At 41.1% G+C, this 23770-nt stretch overlaps 1 protein-coding gene across 1 annotated transcript; it reads right to left on the reverse strand.

Annotated features, from left to right (window-relative positions):
- Positions 1-1953: 1953 nt before the first annotated feature.
- On the reverse strand, positions 1954-23498 carry LOC114229821 (membrane cofactor protein-like). The gene is made up of 8 exons (XM_054712108.1): positions 23336-23498; positions 18428-18619; positions 17419-17521; positions 10162-10247; positions 9142-9339; positions 4116-4163; positions 2492-2525; positions 1954-2032 (listed from the first exon to the last, which is right to left on the reverse strand). Exons 1-8 carry the CDS (start codon positions 23463-23465, stop codon positions 1972-1974), a joined length of 852 nt encoding a protein of 283 aa, XP_054568083.1. The 5' UTR covers positions 23466-23498; the 3' UTR covers positions 1954-1971.
- Between the last annotated feature and the right edge of the window lie 272 nt (positions 23499-23770).

The following is a 23770-nucleotide window of genomic DNA, read 5'->3' on the forward strand; positions in this document are numbered from 1 at the left end:
AATTCTTGAAAAACCTTATAACCGTGGTTTTGAACTCTATGTCCAGTCATTTGTTCTCCTCCACTTCTTTTGTTTGTGATCTGTTTCCTTGTCTCCTCATTTTCGTTGCTTCCCTGAGTTGGTAGGGTAGTTTTGTGTGCTGGGTGTCCTATATGTTTCAATGGGTCAGCCTCCCAGTTACCTGAGGTGGACACTCTTGGTGCACCCCTTTGTAGACTGTGTGTACAGCCTTGTTGTAGTTAAGTCTTGATTGTTGTTGGTGTCACTGTGTCTATAATGGAAGAATTGCTGTGCTGGAGACACATTTATGGGGCAGGAATTGTTCCCATAGGGCTTTGGTGCTCACTGAGTCTGCCTCTTGACTGTGTCCCTTATGAGAGTAGTTGAAATCTGGTGTCGTCTCACACAGACCACTAGATACACTAGTTTGTGTATCTCCAATGGGGTGCAGATCAGCTACTGTCTGAGGGCACCCAGCAGGAGCTACAGCAAGAACTACAGTTTTATCCTCTTTGCTTGGGATTTGGCGGTTTTGGAGCAGAATGACTGGAGCTTCAGTTTGTTTGGTTAAGCTGCCACAGGGCAGGCAATTTATATGCAAAAGCCACTGTGTGGAGCCTGGGCGGGTTTGTAGAATGTGCGGGGCAAGGTCTCAGGGCATCACTAGGATAGGGCATGGCAAACAGCAATGGCTGCCAGCCAGCCTTCTCTGCCTTTCCGCATTTCCAAGTCACTGCATCCTGTGCTCCAGCGCAGTAAACAATGATTGCTGGGCGCACCTCTGCAAAAAAGTCACCCTCACTTTCCAACCCGATGGCCCTCACTTTCCAACGCGATGGCTGAAAGTCCAGCTTCTCCCTGTAGGCATCTGGGTCCCCTGTGTGTCCTCAGAAACTAGAATTCAGAGTGATTGGGAGCTTGTCTCCCTTCAGGTTGAAAAAAAAGCCGCGTGCCCAGTCGCCTGCCACCAGCCCGATTCGCGTGCCTCCGTACCTCAGCTTTTCAGCGTTTGTGCTCCTTTCTCTTTCCTTCTATTGGTAAAACTTCCACTCAGCCAGCTGTCCCGTGGTTCTGGGTGATAGACGTTTTGTCTTTTAGTTGTAGTTTTGAAACTGTTGTGCGAGGCGGCAGTTTAGTTGTTTACATTTACCGCCATTTTGGTTTCTCCCCATTTCTTGCAGTTTTAAGCAACTTATAATAGAAATATCCTTCCATCTCTGTCATTTAAACAACCTTTTCTACAATGAACTGATTTTCCCTATATATTTCAGTAATTGAAAAACTAATTGACAACAGCACATAAATGATAGCTATACTTATATCAATCTCACATGCAAATATATTCATATATAAAAATAGTCTGAAGTACAAACCATCTTAAAAGTCAATTTATCTCAGCAACTTTAGGTTTAACCCTTGAGCTTTACTACTACAATCTAGTAAATTAAGAGGACGTAAGAGGAGAGTCAAGCAATGTTGCTTTAAATCCCCCTTTAATATCCATAAATAACAGCTCTAAGTAAAAAGAAATCAAATTGGCGATCTGAAGAAGACACCTACATATATTCTTGCAACTCTTTATGCTATAAAGACACAAGGAAGCTTTCATCCTAAAGATTGCAAAGTCTCCACAGTGAACTATTGTAAGTTTAGTCCTGGCTCCCAATCCACTGTAGGAATAGGGTAAACCTAGGGCAGGGGAGGCACTTCAAAGACCCATGATTTTTTGCAGAACTTAAACCTCAAACCCCCACAGGAATTTTCTGACGGTCATAAAAGCTAAAACAAATCTGCACAGATTAGCCTTGTTACAGTAAGATTAAAAGGAGGTGAAAATATTTTAGCAGGAAATGCAATTCTGACAGCACACTCTCACAAGCACACTTTAAAACAAGGCAGCACGCAATACAGATGCAAGCAAATCTGCACAAGTACATCAAGATGAGAAGCAACAACAGGTTCAAGAAACGTTTAATTTACTCTCCCTGATGTGACGACATTTAGACACAGGTGCCAGCCACTGCAACGCCAACTACAAGAAACCAGAAAACAAATGACATGTAACCCAGAAACAAATGTCAAGTTTCAAAATCCAGGAGAAGAGATTAATGTTGGGTACATTTCAGTGGGCAGAAATATCATTTTACTTAGCCTATATTCATTCATATCCTATATGGACTCTTCACTGTCTAAATGTATCTCCTGCGTATCACTCAGGGTCTGCAGTAAGTCAGGCAAGAGCCCTCGCTTAATTCAGAATATTACTCAAAGCATAGTTGGGATTTTTAAGATTTGTTACTACAGGGACATGTAGAATACAGAAGAATATACAATACCAACATAGGGTAGAATCATATGAAAGGTCAGGTATTTCTAGACTGGTTTATCTAATGTCAAACTATGAAAACTATAGAAACTAAAGAAGTCATTAAAATGCACTTGTTCACATTAATATTTTGATTTAAGTGGTATCCAAATTTGGGACACTTACGTAGTCAGAACAATCACAGCAATGAGTACTCCATCTGAGAAAAAATAAAGCCAGTTTGAAAGTAATTGAGCACACTTGGGTCTCCACATAGTTCACACATTTTAATTTTGATCAGGTCATCTATAAACTACAGCAAAGACAAGTTTATCATTCTAGTTTCGTGTGACAGCTAGTGCATCCAGCTCATTTTGATCACAGAGCCCCTCTCACAGCATTCCAGGCTTAAGGTCCAACATCTGAAACTCTTAATAGGGATCTCACTTGTCATTGTTTTGTGCTGTAGTAACCCCAACAGGTTATAAAAATTGGAATTATTATAAGTTAGGAAAAAATTTCACAAAAATTAGAATTTTCTACATTAGAGGAAAATCATCTTAAGAATGTATTATGTCATTCTAGGTGGCTTAGTTCAATATTCACTCTATCATTCTATGGTTTTGTTAGAAATTTCATTTACATTGTTCCCCAAAAGTGAGTCTGTGAAATAAGCCATGAATGAAGATCTATTAATTGATTACTTAAACCTATTTTGCAGACTTCACAAACTATACATTATCTTAAAAATCCTTCCTCATACACCTCCACCCCCAAGTTAAGACACAATCTTAATTACCAAGAACTTTATAAGAATTCAAATGCAATTCCAGGGCACACAGATAAATTATGCATAGAAACTTGAACATGCATTTTTGACTGTCCAGAGAGCAATAAGTAGTACTACAAGATCTTAAATCTTAGAAATGCTGTTCAGTAGTACCTCTGCTTCCACACTGCCATTATTTTTATTAAATCCTTCGAGGTCAAAGCATAGAATGTCTTGACTACCTCAGCTCTTTTTATTTCACTTTTTAAAAAATCAAGTGTTGTTTTGTGCTATAGTGAACACTGTAGTGAACACTGTTGTCAAAGTGTCATTGTGCCAGTAAATCCAAATCCAAATGGATTTGGATTTACTGGTGGATTTGGATTTACTGGCACAATGACACTTTGACAACAGTGTTCAAAGGGAAAGCTTAACGGGCCTAAAGTGCATTGTATAAAAAGCCCAATCTTGCTAAACTAGTCTAATGTAAAGAAACCTAATACATATTTTTCCTCATTTATTCAACAAAAATCCCAATATTTCATGTAACTGCCTCAACCATACTTTAATTTTTCCTTAAACATATATTGTGTGAACTACAAGAGCCTCAATAAAGTGTGATACACCAGCCTGTTGTAGAAGAAAACTAACCCAACTTACAGTACATTAAGGCTTGTGTGTACAAGGTATGGAGAGAAAGAAAATTTATTTACAAATTGCCATTACAAAATAGCACTATCCATGGAAAGCACGACAGGTTTTCTATATTTCAACCTGCAAATAAACACAGCCATTGAGAAAGTTCCCTGACCCCACTAGGAATTTGAGTTGGAGGGGCCTCTTAAAAGCTGTATTATCTGCATGTGTCTACACATACTACTGCTTCCATTTGTCACGGTATCTGCACATAAAAATAAATACAAATGTCAACTATCACATGACAGGTTGTTTCTTCTCTAACTGCAGATAATTGAAATATGATATTTCCATGGAGAACTCCATGGTCTCATAATGCAGGGTTATTTATAACCAAAATAATACCTAAGTCAGCAGCATTAGTTTTTGGTCCTTCACTGGGTGCGTATGTTGCTAAAAGAAAAAAAAAGAAATAATTTTAAAAAGAAGTATAAAATAGGAAAGTTTACAGATGCGTAAATTCATAGGTTTGAATAGTTTGTCTTTTCACCAAATCTCTTATAACTTACTTTCATTATATAAATAATGTTAATGTCTCTCATTTAAGGTATTATAAAAATTTATAGCCCTAGCTAGTTTGGCTTAGTGGATAGAGTTTTGGCCTGAAGATTGAAGGATCCCATGTTTGATTCTGGTCAGTGCACATGCTCAGGTTGCTGGCTCAATCCCCAGTAGGGAGCATGCAGGAGGCAGCCAATCAATGATTCTCCCTTATCATTTATGTTTCTAAATCTCTCTCCCTCTCCCTTCCTCTCTGAAATCAATAAAAATATTTATTTTTAAAAATTATAAATTTATACTCATCAGCATTCTTCTTCATCTCCAGTACAATTTCCTGTGACAATATTCTGTGGTACAAATTGTAAATTTATCAGTAGTATATCCTCAATATTAGTGTATGGATTCAATGTGATTCTACTTACATTTAAAAGATACAGGAGAGTTTAATAAATCATTTAGAGGTTATTCTGTAATGCTGAAAATTTTCAACATAATGAGGCCGATTTATGAAATACCCATATGCAACATCATACTCAATGGTGAAAGACTGAAAGTTTTCTCCTTAAGATCAGGAACAAGACAGATGAGCATTTTTGACATTTATATTTACATAATATCAAAAGTTATAATCAGAGCAATTTGACAAGAAAAGAAAGCATCCATATTGGGAAGGAAGAAATAAAATTCTCTCTGTCCCAGATGACATGTTTATTTAAGTAGACAACTAGAGGTTGCACACATACACATGCACACACTCACCTGTGGGAGCGGATAAATAAATTTGGCAAACTTACAGTCTATGAAATCAATAAGTAAACATCAGTTGCATTTGTATATACTAACACTGAGCAAACCAAAAGGAAAGGAAGAAAATAATTCTATTTACAATAGCATCAAAAAAGAGTAAAATACTGCCCTGCACTGGTGGTGGCTCAGTTGGAATGTAGTACCATAGACCAAAAGGACAGGCTCATTCCTGGTTAGGGCACATAATGTAGGTATGTAGCTCTCAGGTTTGATGTTATAGGAGGTAGCCAATACATGTTTCTCTCTCTCTCTCTCTCTCTCTCTCTCTCTCTCTCTCTCTCTCTCTCTCTCTCTCTCTTTCTCTCTCTTTCTCTCTCTCTTTTTCTCTCTGTCTCTCTCCAACCTCTTCCCTTCTCTTTCAAATCAATAAACATATCCTTGGTTGAGGATGAAAAGAAATAAAATACTTAAAAAGAAACTTAACCTAAGAGATGAAAGACTCCTACACTGGAAACTACCAAACACTGATGAAAGAAATAGAAAATATAAATAAATGAAATGACATCCTGTGTTCATGCATTGGAAGACACAAAATGGTTAAGATATTGATACTATACAAAGCAACCTACAGATTACATGCAATCCCCATCACCATCTTGAATATGCATTTTGTGGAAATAGAGAAATCCAACATATAATTCATATGGAACCTCAAGGGACTAGGAAGAGCCAGGATAAGCTTGAAATGAAAGAACAAACTTGAGAGAATTCCCATTTTCTGATTTGAACACTTACTCAAAAGTTACAATAATCAAAACACAGTGCAACAGCATAAATACAGACAGACCAATGCAATAGAATACAGAGCTCACAAATAAACTTTTGCATATATGGTCAAATGATTGTATAGAAGGGTGCTAAGAACACTTCAAGGGGGAAGTACAATCTTTTCACCAAATGGTTCTTTCAAAACTGAATATCTACATACAAAAGAATGAAGTTGGATCCTTATCTTACATCATATACAAAAATGAATTCAAAGTGGACCAAAGAGATAAAATTATAAAATTCATAGAAAAAAACATAGAGGACAAACTTCATGTTGTTGGATCTGACTATGATTTTTTGGGTTTGTCACCAAAAGCAAAGACATGAAAAACAACAACAAAATAGATAAATTGGATGGATGGCAGCAAAATCAAAAACTTTTTTCAAGGGTCCTTATAAATAGAGTGAAAAGGCAAATCATAGAATAAATAGGAGGAAACATCTGCAAATAATACACCTGATAATGGATTAATATCCAAAACACATAAAGAACTCTTATATTTAGTGACTGAAAAAAACGCAAATCAAAGTGTGCAAAGGACTTGCAGAAAAATTTCCACAGATGAGATACACAAAACACCAATAAGCACATGAAAATATGACCACTAGTTATTAGAACATGAAAATAAAGCCACAATGAGATATTACTTTATATACATTAGGAAGCCTAGTATAAAAAAACACACAACCATTGGTAAACCGGTGGAGAAATTGGAATCTTCTTGGGTCACTGGTAGGCGTGGAGAATGGTGCAGTTGCCATGGAAGACAGTATGGCTGCTCCTCAAAGAGTAAACACATAGCCCAGCAGCTCTTTCTGGGTATATACCGCCCCCCTCCCCCCAAAAAAAAAAAAATTGAAAACAGGCCTCAGTTACTCAAATGTCAATTTTCAGAGAAGCATATTCAGAATAGCCAAAAGTTGGAAACATACCAAGTGTCTATCATCAGGTGAATGGATTAAAAAATAAATGAAAGAGGTGGAAACAACAGACAATGGAATATTACTCAACTATAAAAAGCAATAAACTGCTGATACTTGCTACAAGGTAGAGAACCTTGAACACATTATGCTAAATGAAATCAGCCAGAAGTGATCCCACGTCTATGAGGTACCAAAAATGGTCAAGATCATAGAAAACTGATTAGCCATTGCCATGGTTGGGGAGAGAAGGAAATGGAGAGTTGTTTAATGGGTACAATGTTTCAGTTTAGGATATATAGAAGTTATGGTTGCACAACCATATGAATATACTGAATGCCACTGAAATGTACACTGAAAGTGGTTAAAATAGTAAAAATAAAATACAATAAAAGTTCATGTAAAAAATTAGCATAGAGAGTGGCTTAAACATTTCTGAAAAGGAAGTGTTTTGCCAGATATAAAAACATAACATTTTTCGTTGACAGAAAACTTCCCCTACCTGGTGAAAATAAATGGATTTATAAGTGTAGGAAGCACAGAGAGTCCCAAACCAGAGGAACCCAAAGAGGCCCACACCAAGATACATCATAATTAAAATGCCAAAGGTTAAAGACAAAGAAGGAATCTTAAAAGCATCAAGAGGAAAACAGTTAGTTACCTACAAGGAAGCATGCATATGACTGTCAGCTGCTTTCACAACAGAAACTTTGCAGGCCAGAAGGGAGTGGCAAGAAATATTCAAAGTGATGAAAAGCAAGGTTCTACAACCAAGATAACTCTCTACCCAGCAAACTATCAATTAGAATTAAAGGTGAGAAAAAGTGCTTCCCAGAGGAAAAAAAGTAATGGAATTCATCACTACGAAACCAATATTACATGAAATGTTGAATAATATTCTAGAAGTAGAATATCAACAACAAGATCAACAACAAAAAATACAATAAATACATATGTATCATCAATTGAAACTAAAAATAAAATTAAAGGAACAAGAAAGCTAATGAAAAGATAAACTCATGAATCAAATAGAATGAAGGCATAAAAACATGGAATAGACTCAGCAACCTCACAGGGAAGGGGGGAGGTGGGCAAGAAGAGATTAACCAAAGAATTTTTGTGCATAGTAGATGCCCAGTGCACAGTTGTGTTCTTCGGCCTGGCCTGTATGGATTGGGCTGAAACTGGCTATCTGACATCACCTGAGTTGGTACTAGATTGCAAGAGAGTGGTTCTCAGGTGATGTACTCTGGAATAGGGCTCCCTCCTCTCTGGTTCCAGGTGCGTCACCCAAGAACTGCAGCTGTCAAGTCACCGCAGCTCAGCAGCTCTTGCATTGAGTGTCTACCCCCTGGTGGTCAGTGCTCATCATAGCTACCGGATGCAGTGTCTTCCCCTGGTGGTCATTGGGCGTCATAGCTACTGGCTGGTCAGCTGCTTGCTAAGGCTTATATGTATATAGATATATAGATATATAGATATATAGATATATAGATATGTAGATATGTAGGTATATAGGTATATAGATATATAGATATAGATATAGATATAGATATAGATATAGATATAGATATAGATATAGATATGGATATAGATATAGATATAGATATAGATATAGATATAGATATAGATATAAATATAGATATATATATAGATATAGATATGCATCACCTATGGAAACCAAAAATAGGGTGGTGAAAGACCAGGGTGTGGTGAAAACTGGGTGGATGGTGGCCATGGAAGCAAAAAAGGGGGATATCTATAATGCTCTCAACAATTAAGATTTAAAGAAAAAGAAAGTAAATAATATTCTTAAGACAAGGATGTGTTTTTTGATGCTCTCGAGCCAAAAAAAAATTAATTCATGCGTACACATAGTAATTAATAATGCATGAACAGCAATGTTGAGAACATGTGCAGTGAAGAGTGGGAAACTCTACAAGTAGAACTATTTTTTTTATTTGACACATTAACAATAAGATTAGGAACTATTTAACAGGGGGAACAAACACATATGGATGGTTTTTGTATTTTTTTTTTTAAGTGTTGGCCAAAGTATTTAAAAGTTGGTCAATCACCTGAGCTGGTTTAACACATTGGATAGAGCATCGACCTGCGGACTGAAGGGTCTCAAGTTCCATTCCAGTCAAGTGCACATGCCCATGTTGTGGGTTTGATCCCCAGTAAAGGGCTTGCAGGAGGCAGTCAATCAATGATCCTATCTCATCATTGATGTTTCCATCTCTCTCTCCCCTCTCCCTTTCTCTCTGCAATCAATAAAAATATATTAAAAAAAAATAAAAACAAAATAAAAGTTGGTAAATCTTTCCACACTATTTACAAACGAGAGGTAAAGAAATGGAAAAGTTATTACCTTTACAATCAGGAGGCTCACTACTCCATTCGTCAGGCCCAATACAAACAAGTGTGCTCTCTCCGACAAGTTTATACTGCTCTGTTTCAGTTGAAGGCTCACAGCTATAAGTAACTGTTTCATTATATTCAAATTTATCCTTGCCTCTATTGGTGTAGTCTCCATTTGGTATATGTATAGGTGGCTCACAAAAAATCTCTTAAAAATAGAAAAAAAAGGACAGGAAAAGGAAAAAAAAAAGGTAAAAGATTTAGATAGCATTAGTAATGTCATATGAATTGTATTCAATAAGTTCATTATCATATGACTTCTAAATTCTAGTTGCAATTCAAATATTCATTTGAAACATAGTTTCTATGAAAAAATGTATTATCCCAATTCAAATCATAAATAGAAAAATGAAATTTTAGAATAAAACCATTTTCTTAAATACCCATAGAAGACACCAGTAAGAAACACTTGTGTGTATCTGTAAGACCATGCTAAGTTTTTCCAATCATAAGAGATACTGACAATTTAATAAGAAAATATGATTTAGGACAACAAAGTGCTAGTTGAGAAATGCTACATCCATTCCTGAATCAGCGATTCTCAGGTATACCACGATTTTGTCTTTTCTCACTGTCATCCTTAGAGTGTACAGTGAGATTTTCCAATGGCTTCAGACTGTCTGACAATGCCGCAGGATGAATCTGGAGGTTTTCCATTAAGCCAGATACTGAAGAGATTAGAAAAAATGTAAAGCAATGACACTCTTCCCACTGTTTTGGAAATATTTGATCTTAGGACAAAAATATGTTGCATTTGTTAACATGTATTGAGATTATTGTTCTTAAAAATGAATTAGGAAATAATTATTTAAAAACTCTGCTTTAATGCCAATGTAAAAAGTATCAGTAGCACTAAGCCACCTGCAGAAAGGTTCTGCGGGTCCTCTGTTCATTGTAAAGCATACAGGGGTCCCCAGGCCAAAAAGTTTGAGAACTGCTGCTGTAAATTCTAAAGAGAGAATGTACTTACTTTCACACTTTGGTGCAGCACTACTCCATACCACAGAATATTCAGTGGCTACACATTTTAGAATTTTTGTTCCAACTAAGGAATAACTAAAAGAGAAAAGAAATGATTATTCTTTCTTCATCAGTTAATAAGAACACATAATAATGAAGAAGTTTTTATACGACTGTTTTTCTGCACTAAGGGAGAAGTTTCTGAAGTGACAGATATTGAATGCATTAACTGAATCTGCAATGTAATGAAATGGAGAGATTTTTCATATGAACACACGTTGGCCTAGAGCAAAGTATCTAAATAAACCTGTCATGCCCTAGCTGGTTTGGATAGAGCATCGGCCTGTGGACTAAAGGGTCCTGGGTTCCATTCCAGTTAAGGGCTCAGGCCCAGGTTGCAGGCATGAACCCCAGTGGGGGCATGCAGGATGCAGCTGATCAGTAATCCTTTCTCATCATTGATGTTTCTATATCTCTCTCCCTCTCCCTTTCTCTCAGGAAACAATAAAATGTATGTGTTTAAAAATAATAATATACAAACAAACAAACAATCCTGCCTTGCCTGACAATCTGGTGATTACTACATCTGGCAGGCTCATCACACTGTCACATCTATGTTCTTGCTCATGCCATTCTGCTCTGTCAGGGCAACGACTGAGCAGAGCGATCTGGCCCAAGAGCTGACCTGACTGTATTTGAGTCCCAGCTCCAATACTGACTTGCTTGTTGAGCTAGGAAGAGACCCTTAATGTTTCTCTTTCTTAAATTCCTCATCTGTGGAAAAGTATATACGTTGTGGGGTTGCTTTAAGTAGTAGGTGAACTGGCATCTGAAACAAAGTGAGAGCTAGGCAAGTTTTTGATGTTATGAATACTCCAGATTAGATTATCTTCCTAGGTATAGCTCAGGGAGACCCCTCCTCCATGAATTCTCTGATGACTGTAATTCAGAGAACTCTCTCCTCCCTCTGGACTCTCCTTATAATGATCATGAATAATTCTATTTCTGTGGTACTTGGACACCTCTCTCTATATATGTTGATTCTCAATGAAACTAAAACTTCTTTGAGAATAACCTATGTCAGCCATTTTCAACCTGTTTCATCTCATGGCACACACAACATAATCAGTAATTCTGAGGCCCACCAAAAATATATATATGTTTTCCATCTGGCAAGAAACTGGTATAATTTTGATTTATTCACATGAGATGGCTATTGTATCGGCAGTAGCTATTTTTTCATCTGAAAATCTAAGAGAAAAGAGGCCATGGTCCCAAGTAAATATTCAGGTATTGTATGTCTTAAAAATTCTTGTGGCACATCATTGAAAAGCTCTGGTCTATGTCCTAACCTTTTGGTACTCCACAAGGCGCCTTGCAGGCTCTGTCTATCTAACTATTGATTGGATATTTACACTTGATCATATTAAAATAGAATCAGTAATACTGCCTGTACATGCTTCCCACTGACTTCCCTCCCAAAGCTCATTAATTAATTCTATATCACAATGTATTAGGAGGGAATTCTGGGATGGTGACAGGGTAGGAAGCACCTAAAATATGTCTTCTCCAATAGACAACAATTTCACTGCTAGAATCTGCCTGATGTCACTGTTTTGAACTCTCAGGTCTGTTGAAGGCTTGCACTTTCCAGGAAATTCTTGGAAAGGTAAAATGCAGGAACATTGGTCAATTTCAGCTGTTTGCACAGTGGCAGTTACCATCCCATTCCCACAGCAGGCAGCTGTGCATGTGTCCTTTGGCAGCTTATAGGCAGCCTGAGGGGCCCAGGGTGAGCAAAAAAGACCATGTCCTTGGGGATCTGTGCTCTCATAATCTACTGCTGTTTATGATCACAGAGAGGCAGACAGGGGCTGGCAGCCATTGTTGTCACACCTCCCCCAAAGTTGCAAGACCATCCTTCCAGGGGAATCACAGATCCAGAGATCAATGCTCCCTCCTTCATTTTTCCCTTTTTCCCTTTCAGGAGACTGACAATAAACACTGTGAATTTCAATACCAACTGCATATATGGGGACTGAGAGGGTGAATGAAGATACAGGGCTCTACTTCAGCAGGGGCTAATAAAAGAAAGCTCCTTCTCCTAGCCTAAGCCTTGCACAAACATGCTCCCCTTAAATGGTTATTTTACAGAAATTCCTGAAGTCCATAACCCCTGCACAGCGCCTAGAGAAAGGACGTCTGGAGCCAGCAGAAGGACAAAGGTCAAGGTCGTGAAACTACACCGGGAGGACAGTCCTGATACCTGGGTCAAGCCGAAGCCCCATCTGCAGCTGTCCCTGAGTGCATAAACGCCTGCTTCCTCCCCAATTCACCACTGACTCTTTCTCGAGTCAGACCACCTGCACCCAGGTGCCTGGAATAAATATTATTTTGATGACACCGAGCCCCGAGTCCGTTCTGTGTGACTCCGACCCAACACCAAACCTTTCAGGGAAATGTAGAGGGAATGCGCATGCTCAGAAGAAGGCTCAGTTTACATGTCAGGCTGATCCTCAGCACAGAGACACGCTTCAAAAATCAAAAAACAAAACAATAACGTAACACAAAAAACCCTAGGAAATGGTGAGAATTTCATATTTACAGTTACCTCAGTATTAGATTCCAATGTCCAGTTCAACAAAAAATTATAAGGCATACAAAGTAATAGGAAAGTGTGGCCCATTCAATGGAAAACATAAACCAACAAAAACTATTCCTGAAAAAGGCCTGAGGGGACACGTACTAGACAAAAGACTCTAAAATAGTCAGAGAAACTGCATGTACATATTTCGCAGGCCCTCTTGGCACAGATCTGCAGTTTCCAGTTCCATAGTCCTCTTTTCCTTCATGGGGCAGCTGAGTGGCAGCTGCAGAGAGGCGGGTATTTGTGAGTACCCTGATGGGCAAGACCATCGCTCTCCAGGTTGAGCCCAGTGATACCACTGAGAATGTCAAAGCCAAAATCCAAGAAAAGGAGTCTAAATAGTCAACAGAGATCTCATCAGGAACTTGGAGTCCAGAAGGCATTGAATAACAGACACAAATAAAAGGAAGTTCAGCCAAAAATCCTCTCCACAGTAAAACTGTGCTGCAGAATTGAGGGAAATATTAAGACTTTCCTATAAATTAAAGTTAAGAGAATTTGTTACCACTATACCTCACCTACAATAACAGTTCAAGGCTGTCCTAAAGTACACAAGCGAGTAAATAATATGACCTGGACAATCAGTCCTAGTGCTGCGGAGTCTCGCCCATTAGCCAAGTTGGTATGCCAAAGGTAGCAAGATAATTGGATAGAAAATAAAGCCCTCCCCTCCCTAACTATATAAGACCTGAGGGCCTGAGCAAGAGAGGTGTGGTGATGGTGATGGAGCTGGGAGTTCCTGGTCTCAGGCACTTGAATAAAACCTCATTCCTTTTCTATCAGCACCTGCCTCACCAGTTTGGCATTTGTTGCAGCAGACAGCCGAACCCATGTTGTTTGCTTTCGGTAAGTTATGCCATATGGATCAACATCTCTCTGTGGGTATATACATGGGCAATTATTAAAGCTAGTCTATTGTAACAATGGTTTGTAAATGCATGTTTATCTTCTCTGCTTTCAAAGCATACAATGAAAATTAATAGCATAGAAATTTAAATCCTTCTAGCCAGGATGTCAATTATTGTAGACTAGAGGCCCAATGCATGAAAATTCATGCAAGAATGGGCCTTCCTTCCCCAGGCTGCCAGCATCGCCTTCACTCTTGCTGGAGCCGCCTTTTTGCTCTGGCCATGAGCCACCTTTCTGCCTTCCCATGCTGCCCAGAAGCCCAGAGGTGTTGGGGTGCTGTGGAACAGCCCGCCCCCAGCCGCTAGGTGCCTGTGTATGCAAATTAAACTTCCACCTTTGTTGGGTTAATTTGCATACTCCCTCTTGATTGGCTGGTGGGCGTTGTGATGGTATGGTTAATTAGCATGTTGCTCTTTTATTAGTGTAGATGGTAGTGTGACACTAACAACCCAACTGGATGAGGATAGAGTTGATAAGCATTCATTATTGGAATTTATTGAATTTAAGTGGGCATAAATTCAAATTGTAGTGTTATAACTATAGGATGTTAAGTGTAATCCATATGGGAGCTAGAGACAAAATCACCACAGAATACACACACACAAAAATGAGAAAGGTATTCCAACACTTTATTAGAAAAATCAACTAGCAAACGAAAATAGGAATGTGCAAAAAGGGGGGCAAAAAAGGTTTAAGAAAACAAACAGCTCCTTCCTTGTCAGTAGTTACTTTAAACTTAAATGGATGACATTCTACAATCAAAAGGCAGAATGGATAAAAACAAAAGACGCCACTCTTTCCTGTCTACAGGAGACTGACTTGAGATTCAAAGAGACTAATAAGTTCAAAATGAAAGGATGGAAAAAGACCTTCCAGGCAAATGATAACCAAAAGAGGGTGGCTATACTCATCCAGGCAAAATAGAATTTGAATCAGAAAAGGTTGTAAGAGATAAGAAGCACATTGTATTTTAACTAGTAGCCCATCGCAAGATATCACGCCCAGTAGTCTGCTCGCAGCTTTCCCAGGAGATGGCAGGAACCGCAGCGTGCTGCAGGGAGCCGCACTGCTTCCACGGTAGGCGGGCTCGCCGTCTCCTCTCCAAGCCTGCGCTTGGCCACGGAGGCTGCGGGCCAGCCCCCTGTCCGCCAGAGTCCCTCTGTGGCTGGGGTGTCACCGTGGCAACGAAGCAAGCATCCCACCTCTGCCACTCCGCACCCACTGCCTGGACGCCCTCCATCACCACGGCAATGAAGATAGCATTTCACCAGGCCTCTCACACTGCCCGTTCTCATTGGCAGCACCCCAGGACTGGGGGACTTCGGCGAGGCTGAAGGGAGTGAGCACTTCCATATTGTGGCTATGGGCACCTCCATCTTTGTGATGGAGTGATGGTTAATTTGCACATTACCCTTTTATTAGATAGGCTGTTTCACATACTGTAAGAAAATATCTATACTAATCAAACCCTCGCACAACACCCGCATGCCATAACAAGATGGCCACCACAAGATGGCTGTCACAATATGGCTATCACAAGATGGCCGCCACAAGATGACTGTCACAAGATGGCTGCCACAAGATGACGGGCAGTCGGAGCCAAACAGGCCAGCAGGGGAGGGCAGTTGTAGGCAATCAGGCTGGGAGGGGAGGTGAGTTGGAGGCCATCTGTACAGCAGGGCAGGGTAGTTGGGGGTGATCGGGCCAGCAGTGGAGGGCATTTGGAGTGAAAAGAGTAGCAGGGGAGGGCAGTTGGGGCAATCAGGCTGGCAGGGGAGCAGATAAGCATCAATCAGGCCTGCAAGGCAGCAGTGAGGGGGCAATCAGGCTGGCAGGCAGAAGCAGTTAGGGACAGTCATGCAGGCAGACAGGCATGCAGTTAGGAGCCAGCAGTCCCGGATTGTGAGGGGGATGTCCAACTGCCGGTTTAGGCCTGTTATTTTATTATATAAGACGACAGGGCCAGTGAATGATTTCGTGCTACAGGCCTCTAGTCATATATAATAAAATATGCAAATTGTCCCCTCATCTGGGAGTACGACTGTGAGTTCGACCACTCACTATGATGTGCGCACACCACCAGAGGGCGACACGGAACATGGCAGGGGTCTGTGACACGGCACTGCGAGCGGGTGGCAGTGGAGGCACTGCAAGCCCTGATGGGCCCCGATGAGAGCAGGACCATGGTGGGATGGTGGAGCAGGTGAGTGAGTGGCACCAGGACAAGGTGGGTGTGAGTAGGGCCCAGTTGCTCCACCTATTACACTGCAGATGGTGACCAGCGATGACAAGTGGCAGAGTCGCCGTCTGGCTTCCAGGCACTGAGAGAGGCGGGGGTGGGGGCCTGAAGAATCAGGCGGAAGGGGGGTGCATGGGGTCCGGGGGCCCAGGTGCAGCCCAGGGCCCAGAGGTCAGCTGGGACCTACCCTCCCATGCCAGTCAATCACACTTCAATCGACGACCAGGCCTAGGGACCGCACCTGTGCCTCTAGTAATAATTAGAAACATTAATGCACCAAATAACACACCTTCAAAATACATGAAGCAAAAGCTGACACAATTGTGGTAGAGAGAAATACACATTTCTAAGCAACAGGCATTTCTCCAGTAATAGGTGGAGACTTCAATATCCCACTGACAACAATGAATAGTACAAGTAGACTGAAAATAAGTAAGGAAATAGAGGACTTAATAACACCATCAAATAGATCTAACAGACACAGAGCACCATAGAACAGAGTATATATTCACTTCAAATGCACATGGGACATCTTCCATGATAGGCCATCTGATAAGCCACAAATTAATATTAACCAATCAATAGGTTTCAATAAGATAGTTATGATACAAAGTATCTTCTCTAATCACAATGGGATAAAGTTGTGAAACGAAAACCTTCACAGCCAGATTTTCAGAAGGAACAGGCTTACTGACTAGACATACGCTCACCAGAAAAAAGAACCAGGTCCTGGGGCATGCAGTCTAAACCACCGGCCGCAGGGACAGATGAAGGCAAACATTTCCGCCATCCTGGTGTAATGGGGTTCTCTTACAGCTTTGAGTAGAAAGATTAAGTTATTTTGAAGGAAGTTACATGGGTATAGATAAGGGGGCAGAGGAAGGGTGAGTGGGGCTAGTTCTGGGATAGGTGCATAGTCTGTAGGAAGAAGTGTTTGCTGCTTTTGGACAGTTTGCTGGACAGTCTGATAAGTTCATGTGGAAGCAGGATGCGCTGAAATCTGGTGGTCAGCTAGCCCTTATTGAAAGACAGCTACACTACTAGCTCTTATAGTCACACGATTCTGAAGCACCTCTGGACGTTCATTCAAAGTCTCAACACACATTTCATTGGGTTTCTGCCTTTGGCTTTGTTACATGGTGAACTCAATGTCTCTCTTTCCCACTGTCCTGCCTCTTATAATTTAATGTAGGACCATGTCACCAGGATTACTACCTTTTTAATGACTGTGATAGGCTTATTGTTACTTATCATATGATACAATTTTGCTTTCCTTCAAGGTAAATTTTTTTCTATTCACTGCACATCTTTTCAGTCTCCATAAAAAGCCCAAGGGTTGATGCGCTGTAAGTACAACTTGTTCCACAGACAGCAAGATGAAATCAACATAATGGAAATGCTTAAGAAGAGAACCAAACCCAAAATGGAACCAGCAATGTTTACCTTCTTCCTCCAAGGAGCAGCTTACTTACCCATCAGTACAAACATATTGAACTTGTGAATCAAACTGGGTAGTTCCATTAACGAAGACTAGTTTGCCATTTGGGGGTTCTTGTAGCTTTGAACATGACATTACTAAAAGAAAAATTTCAAATTTGCTGTTTTATACAATGTCAAAATAGATTTGAATCAAAATAAAAATTCTACATTGTGCTATTAAACTGATGGGAACACTTTCTTATTTATTGTTATTGCATTTCTTGGGGTGACATTGGCTCATAAGCTTACATAGGCTTCAAGGGTGCACATCTATGACACATGATCTATATTACTTTATTTGGGTGTGTACCCACCACCCAAAGTCAAATCATCTTCCACACATACTTGGTCCCCTTTACTCATGACTACCCCTGCGACCACCCACCCTTCCCTCTGGTAACCACCCAACTGTTGTCTGTGTCTATGAGTTCCAGTTTTACCTGCATCTGGTCCTTAATGCTTTCTGACTGACTCATTTCACTTAACATAATATTCTCAAGCTCCATCCATGTTGCTGCTAAGGGCCAAACTTAACCCATTGTATGCCATAAGCGTCAGTTGACGAAAGTTGCGTACCTTCCCCCAGGCCACATGCGTCTATAAAAAATGTTTTCACTATTTGGCAGCCCTGACCAACTTTAACATCATTTTTCATGAGACTTTTCAGCTGAAAATATTCAAGAACACCCGAATTGTGAGTAATATATTTATTTTTATAATATTCATTGCAAATTGATTTTTAAATTAAGTTCAAAATATCGTGGTGGGTGGGGATGGTTTTTATTTTGGACGCTTGGTAGTTAACTGGTAAAGATTCACATTTACCCAGAGAATCAATGGCAAATTAAAAAATTTCCTGGAGATCTTCAAAGCATGAATAAATATCTTGCTACCTAAAATCTATATTCGTCTGAGAAAACCATCATGGTAGTAGTAGAATATGCAGTCTACAATGTATAATAAAAATAAAGAGCAATAAAAATAAAAATGCTGTGTACTTACTTGTACAAGCCTCCTGGAGAGCAGGTGACCATGTGCCATCAGCCTGACAAACAGTAAAGGTGGAACTAAAAAGATTAATAGGCTTGTGTCCTGGGCAACACACATATTCAACTGAGAGCCCAGAAATTATATTGATCCCATAGTCAAACTTGGTTTTCATAGTTTTGAATTTTGGTGGCTCAGCACAGGTACCTTGGCATGAGAGAATAAGAACATAAAAGTAAAGTATTTTCTTTTCCACCAGCCACTAATTATGGCCTGGCAGCAGGCAGGTTGTACAGAAGAAATGGAAAGTCCTTGGTGAGATTTTCAGTGATTGTGCCAGGCTTTTACTGAAGCATAGTAACCATCTTGTATAAAGAACTACTGCTTGCAATTCTGTGCTATTGTTAGATAATCCCTTGTCTTGTAAACTCTGTCATGGTAACTTAGTCACTTTAAGACAGTCTCTTATTCTATAAAATGACTTTGTTTTTAGTTCAAATAATAGAAAATGATAACCTTAACTGTCTGACCTTGCAAGCTAGCCATCCAATGTAATAGACTAATGTAGATTAATAGTGAAAATAATTCCCATGTTCTTATGACAAGTACTAATTCATTATGTATTCAAAGTTACAACTGTCTGTAACAATAACTCACACAGAGCTCTTTGTAATATCTGCAAACAAAGAGGCTCAAAAAGTATAAATACGGGAAACTTCCTGTATGTGTTGCTCAGAGATTTGGAATAGACACTTTCCTCTGGGCCACTCCAATAAATGACTCCAAATTAATTGGCTCATTAAGGCATCTTGCATCTCACCCGCTGATTTAGGACACAACATTACCAGATGATGAGCTGTGCTTGCTTTAAATAACATTCTATTAACTTTTGTTTCTTTGAGGTTAACCTGAATATTCTTTCAACAGTAAATTGAAGAGAGAGCATCAATATTTTTGGTTTAAAAATTTATTTATAGATATGTGCCCTTCCCATTGTTTTGAGTTTATTCTACACTCACCAGGCCCCTAAGAAGACTTCTATAGTATATAGCCTACCACCAGATTACTCTTCCACAGTTTCAAACACAAGAAGAGCACCAAACCAAAAATGGAACTAGCAACATTTACCTCATTCCTCTAAGGAGCTACTTACCCCTCATTACAAACATGGTGAGAATGTGCACCAATCGGTAGTCCCATTAACGTGGGCTATTTTGCCACTTAGGGCTTTGGCGGGCTGTAGACATGGCTTTTCTAAAAGATGATGATGACTTGTCACTTCAGGCTCAGTCTCCTCTCAGGAGGCAAGTTCCTGGAGGTCAGGATCATATGCCTTCTGTTCCTACTACACTCTGTGCTCAAGAAATGCTATGGTAAGTGCTGACTCTTAAATAAGCATCGAGGATTTCATAGGTCAAAATAAAGGTGGGCTAAACTATTTGAAAATATAAGACTTCACGTCATATGTTCCATATCAGTGAAGTGAGCATTTTATAGGTGAATAGATGTCAATTAAATCTCAAAATTTATAAGTTTAACATTGCTGTAAATATAATTTATTCTTCCTTCACTAATCAATGGATTATGCTTGGTCGTAGAAGTTCTCTGAGGTATCTATTTAAGCTGTGTTACTATATTGCTATGCTGTTAGAATTTTTTGTTTCTGGAATTTTGGTAGTTTTTTCTTCCTAGAACTAGAGGTCCGGTCCATGATATTTATGCACGTAGAGGGGAAGGGGGGTTAAGGGGGGGGTTCCTTTCAGCCCAGCCCACCCCCTCTCCAATCCAGGACCCCTCAGGGGATGTCCGATTGGCGGATTAGACCTGATCCCGGGGATCAGGCCTAAACCGGTAGTTGGACATCCCTCCACATCCAGGACCGCTGGCTCCTAACTGCTTACCTGCCTACTTGCCTGATAACCCCTAACTACCCCCCTGCCATCTTGATCACCCCTAATCACCTCTGCCTGCTGGCCTGGTCATCCTTCACTGCTCCCCCTGCCAGCCTGGTCGCACCTAACTGCCCACACTGACAGCCTGGTCACCTCTAACTGCTTGCCCCACCGACCTGGTCGCCCCTTACTGCCCCCTCTGCCAGCCTGGTCCCCCCAACTTCCCTCATCTGGTAGCCTGGTCATCCCTGTCTGAACTACCCTGCAGGCCTGGTCACCCATAACTGCCCTCTCAGGCCGGCCCAGTAACCCCCAATTGCCCTTCCCTCCTGGACTGTTTGCCCCCAACTGCCCTCCCTTGCCAGCCATCTTATGACAAGATGGACAGGGCTATCTTGTGACCATGTGGGGGTGGCCATCTTGTGACCATATTGGGTGGCCATGTTGTGAGGGTGTGATGGTCAATTAGCCTATTATCTCTTTATTATATAGGAAAGTATTCTTTAGTGATACTTTGTAATTTTGTGTTGTCTACTGCAATGTCTCTTCTTTCAATTTTGATTTTGTGTCCTCTCCCTTTAATAATTATGATTCTTGGTAAAGATCTGTCAATGTTATTTATCCTTTCAAATAATCACCTCTTAGTTTCACTGATCTTTTTTAATCTTTTACTATTTTCTCTTTCATTTATTTCCATTCTGATCTTTATCATTTCCTTCAATATATATATTAGGATTTTGCTTGCTATTCTCTCTCTAGTTCCTTTAGACATACATTAGATTGTTTATTTGGAATCATTCCTGCTTCTTGATGAAGTCTGGTATAGCTATAAATTTCCTCTTATAACTGCTTTTGCTGTATCTCATACATTTTGTAAGGTTTTGCTTGTCATTTTCATTTTTTCAAGGTAGTGTTTGTATTCCTGTTTGATTTAAATTTTTACTGGGCTGCTGAGCCCCCTGAATATTATACTTCATTTTCTGGAACTCAGTAGTTACAAAAGAGTGTTGGTACTATGGCAAAATCATGGGGCATTTGCAAACAGCAGTGTGACAAGACAAAAAGGATCTCTGCATTCTAATAGAGCTAAGACAGAAAAGGTAGTTTGGAAAGAGGAACAACAGTCAGGGGAATTTGAGCTGGAGTGTGTGGGTCTCTGAGATATTTTGCTCAGAGAGGGTGTCTGAGGGGATGTCCTCACACCTAAGTTTGAAGGACAAGGAGCCAATTATGTGAGAGAAAGGAGGAGCCTGGGACAGCAAGTGCAGAAGCCCCGAAGTGGCAGAGTGTGGCCTCTGGGCAGAAAAGCCTTCCCTCCCACCAGCCATTTGTTAAAGGCTCTCAGAGAGTCATGCTCCTTCCTCCAGGGCAGCTGACTGGGGCTGGAACACTGGCATTGTGGGTTGGTTACTGTCCGCCAGTCCCAGTAAATGTCAGCAAATCCTTACTGGTTGCCTACTGTGCGCCTGGCACTGGGGATCTAACAGGGAGCAAAACACAGTCGCTGTTTATGTTCATGGTGTGCGTGTGCAAACAGACCAAGAGTGAAATAAGGATCATGAAAGTAGGAATGGCTTGTTATTGGTCACGAGTGTATCCCCAGAACCAGGGAGAGCCTGGCACATACAAGGCAAATCTTTATTGAGTGAATTCTCCTCAGGAGAGAATGCAGCATGCAAACTGTCTATGTAATAGGATCCTAAAAGTCACTTGGGCATAGAAACACACATGCATATAGTTACAGTTGGAAATACACCATAATATTCCATTGTTGCCCTTTGATCACATATGTTTAATACAGTGAGCATAAATGTATGTATATATATATATTGTTGCATTCAGTGAAACATGAATTTTGATAGTGGATGGCCTTCAGCTTTAGTTTATCAGCTACAGAGGAAAAGAATGCCATTTATTGTTCATTTCTTATGACTCATTTCTCACTAGGTTTGGCTACCAGGTTGCTTCTAATCTCCCCTCAAATGGGACCAAAGCTAATAAAAAAGGAAAAAGACTGCGCACATGGCATTTGGGAATTATCTATATGGGATGGCAACAGGACTGTGTCTCCATGCTTAAAAACAAGCAGCAGCCTGGAGAGCAATACCAATATGATTTGGGGGCAACAAGCAGCCTGTTAGCTTTTTGTACAAAAAGCACTGCGTGTCCTTCCCAATCCTTCTAAATCCCAGGCCCTGCAGCTAGCTCTCACTCACTAAGGGCTCTGTGGGCAACACGGGCTCCCCAAACCCCATACAAAGCAAGCAGTGAGCTTCCTTGCCCCACACCCTGCCCCTCTGGCCTGGATCCTTCTGTAAAGCAGACACCTGGTTCACCTGGCCTGGGATCCCCCAGCCCAACCCAGTGGGGCACAGCACCCACTCACCAAGGCTTCACTAAGCCCAGGGAACACAGGGCACAGCCTCCCCACGGGCCCAGCACTCCCCCAAGCAACATCCCCACACACAGCTGGGCACTGAAGAGCAAGCCCTCACCTTCAGCACCTGGTCAGGGCTTCCCATCTCCTTTTGTTAATTGTTGACAGTATTCCACATGTCCCCCATTTCCCCACCCCTTTGCCCTCATCCACTCAGTCCCTGCCCACTCCTGGCCTTCACACACTATTGTCTGTGTCCATGGGTTATGTTTATATGCATACATGTTCTTTGGTTAATCTCTGACATCTTGATCAGCTCAGTCCCCAAACACCTGCAAGCTTTTGCTAGGGACACAGCTTGGCCCCCAGCACACACTGACTGCACCCAGCTCTCCAAGAGGCTCAGTACCTACCACCTAATAACCCGCACCTCCGGCCCTCTGAAGTCCCCCTCACTTCTGGGTCCCCCACGGAACAACCCGGAGCATCTGTGGCTAAGGCTTCTACCCTAACCCCGCATCACCTGGGTCCACCAAGCCCTGAGCCTCTACCCCACACACCAAGCAAAGTTCCCTTCGCCCTCCTCTCTGGTGGGCCAGTTCCACTCCCCGCTCTAGTTTCCCTCCAGAGCTGACCCCCTTTCCCTTCCCCTACCTGAGCACATGGGGAGCAGGAGCTCTAGGGCCAGCAGAAGGACCCCCAGGAAGCCCCACGAAAAGGGACTCTCCAGGCGGCGGGAAGATCCCCTGCGCAGCTGGTAAGAGGCCCTCATGCTCCCAGTCATCAGTGGGGAAACCCCTTTGAGTATTTGCCCCTTTGAGTGCAGGTCCCAGACGCAATAATCACAGACTCACAAAGTGCTCAGGGGATTACACTGAGTGGGCGTGGCCTGGATAGTGACATCATGTCGGGGCGGGGCCAATGGCAGCCAGCAAGCAGGGGCCTAGCTCCCAGGGCTGTGCTTCAACCCCAGAGAGGGTGATAGCAGTGTGGAAACTCTAACCTGGTAATTCTTGAGGGGAGTTGTTGGCATATAGTTTCAGGGGGGTCCTGGGAAGACTAGTGTGTCCATAATTTGGGGAGCTTAAG

The sequence above is a fragment of the Eptesicus fuscus genome, chromosome 22 (genome assembly GCF_027574615.1).
Source record: "Eptesicus fuscus isolate TK198812 chromosome 22, DD_ASM_mEF_20220401, whole genome shotgun sequence".
NCBI lineage: Eukaryota > Metazoa > Chordata > Mammalia > Chiroptera > Vespertilionidae > Eptesicus > Eptesicus fuscus.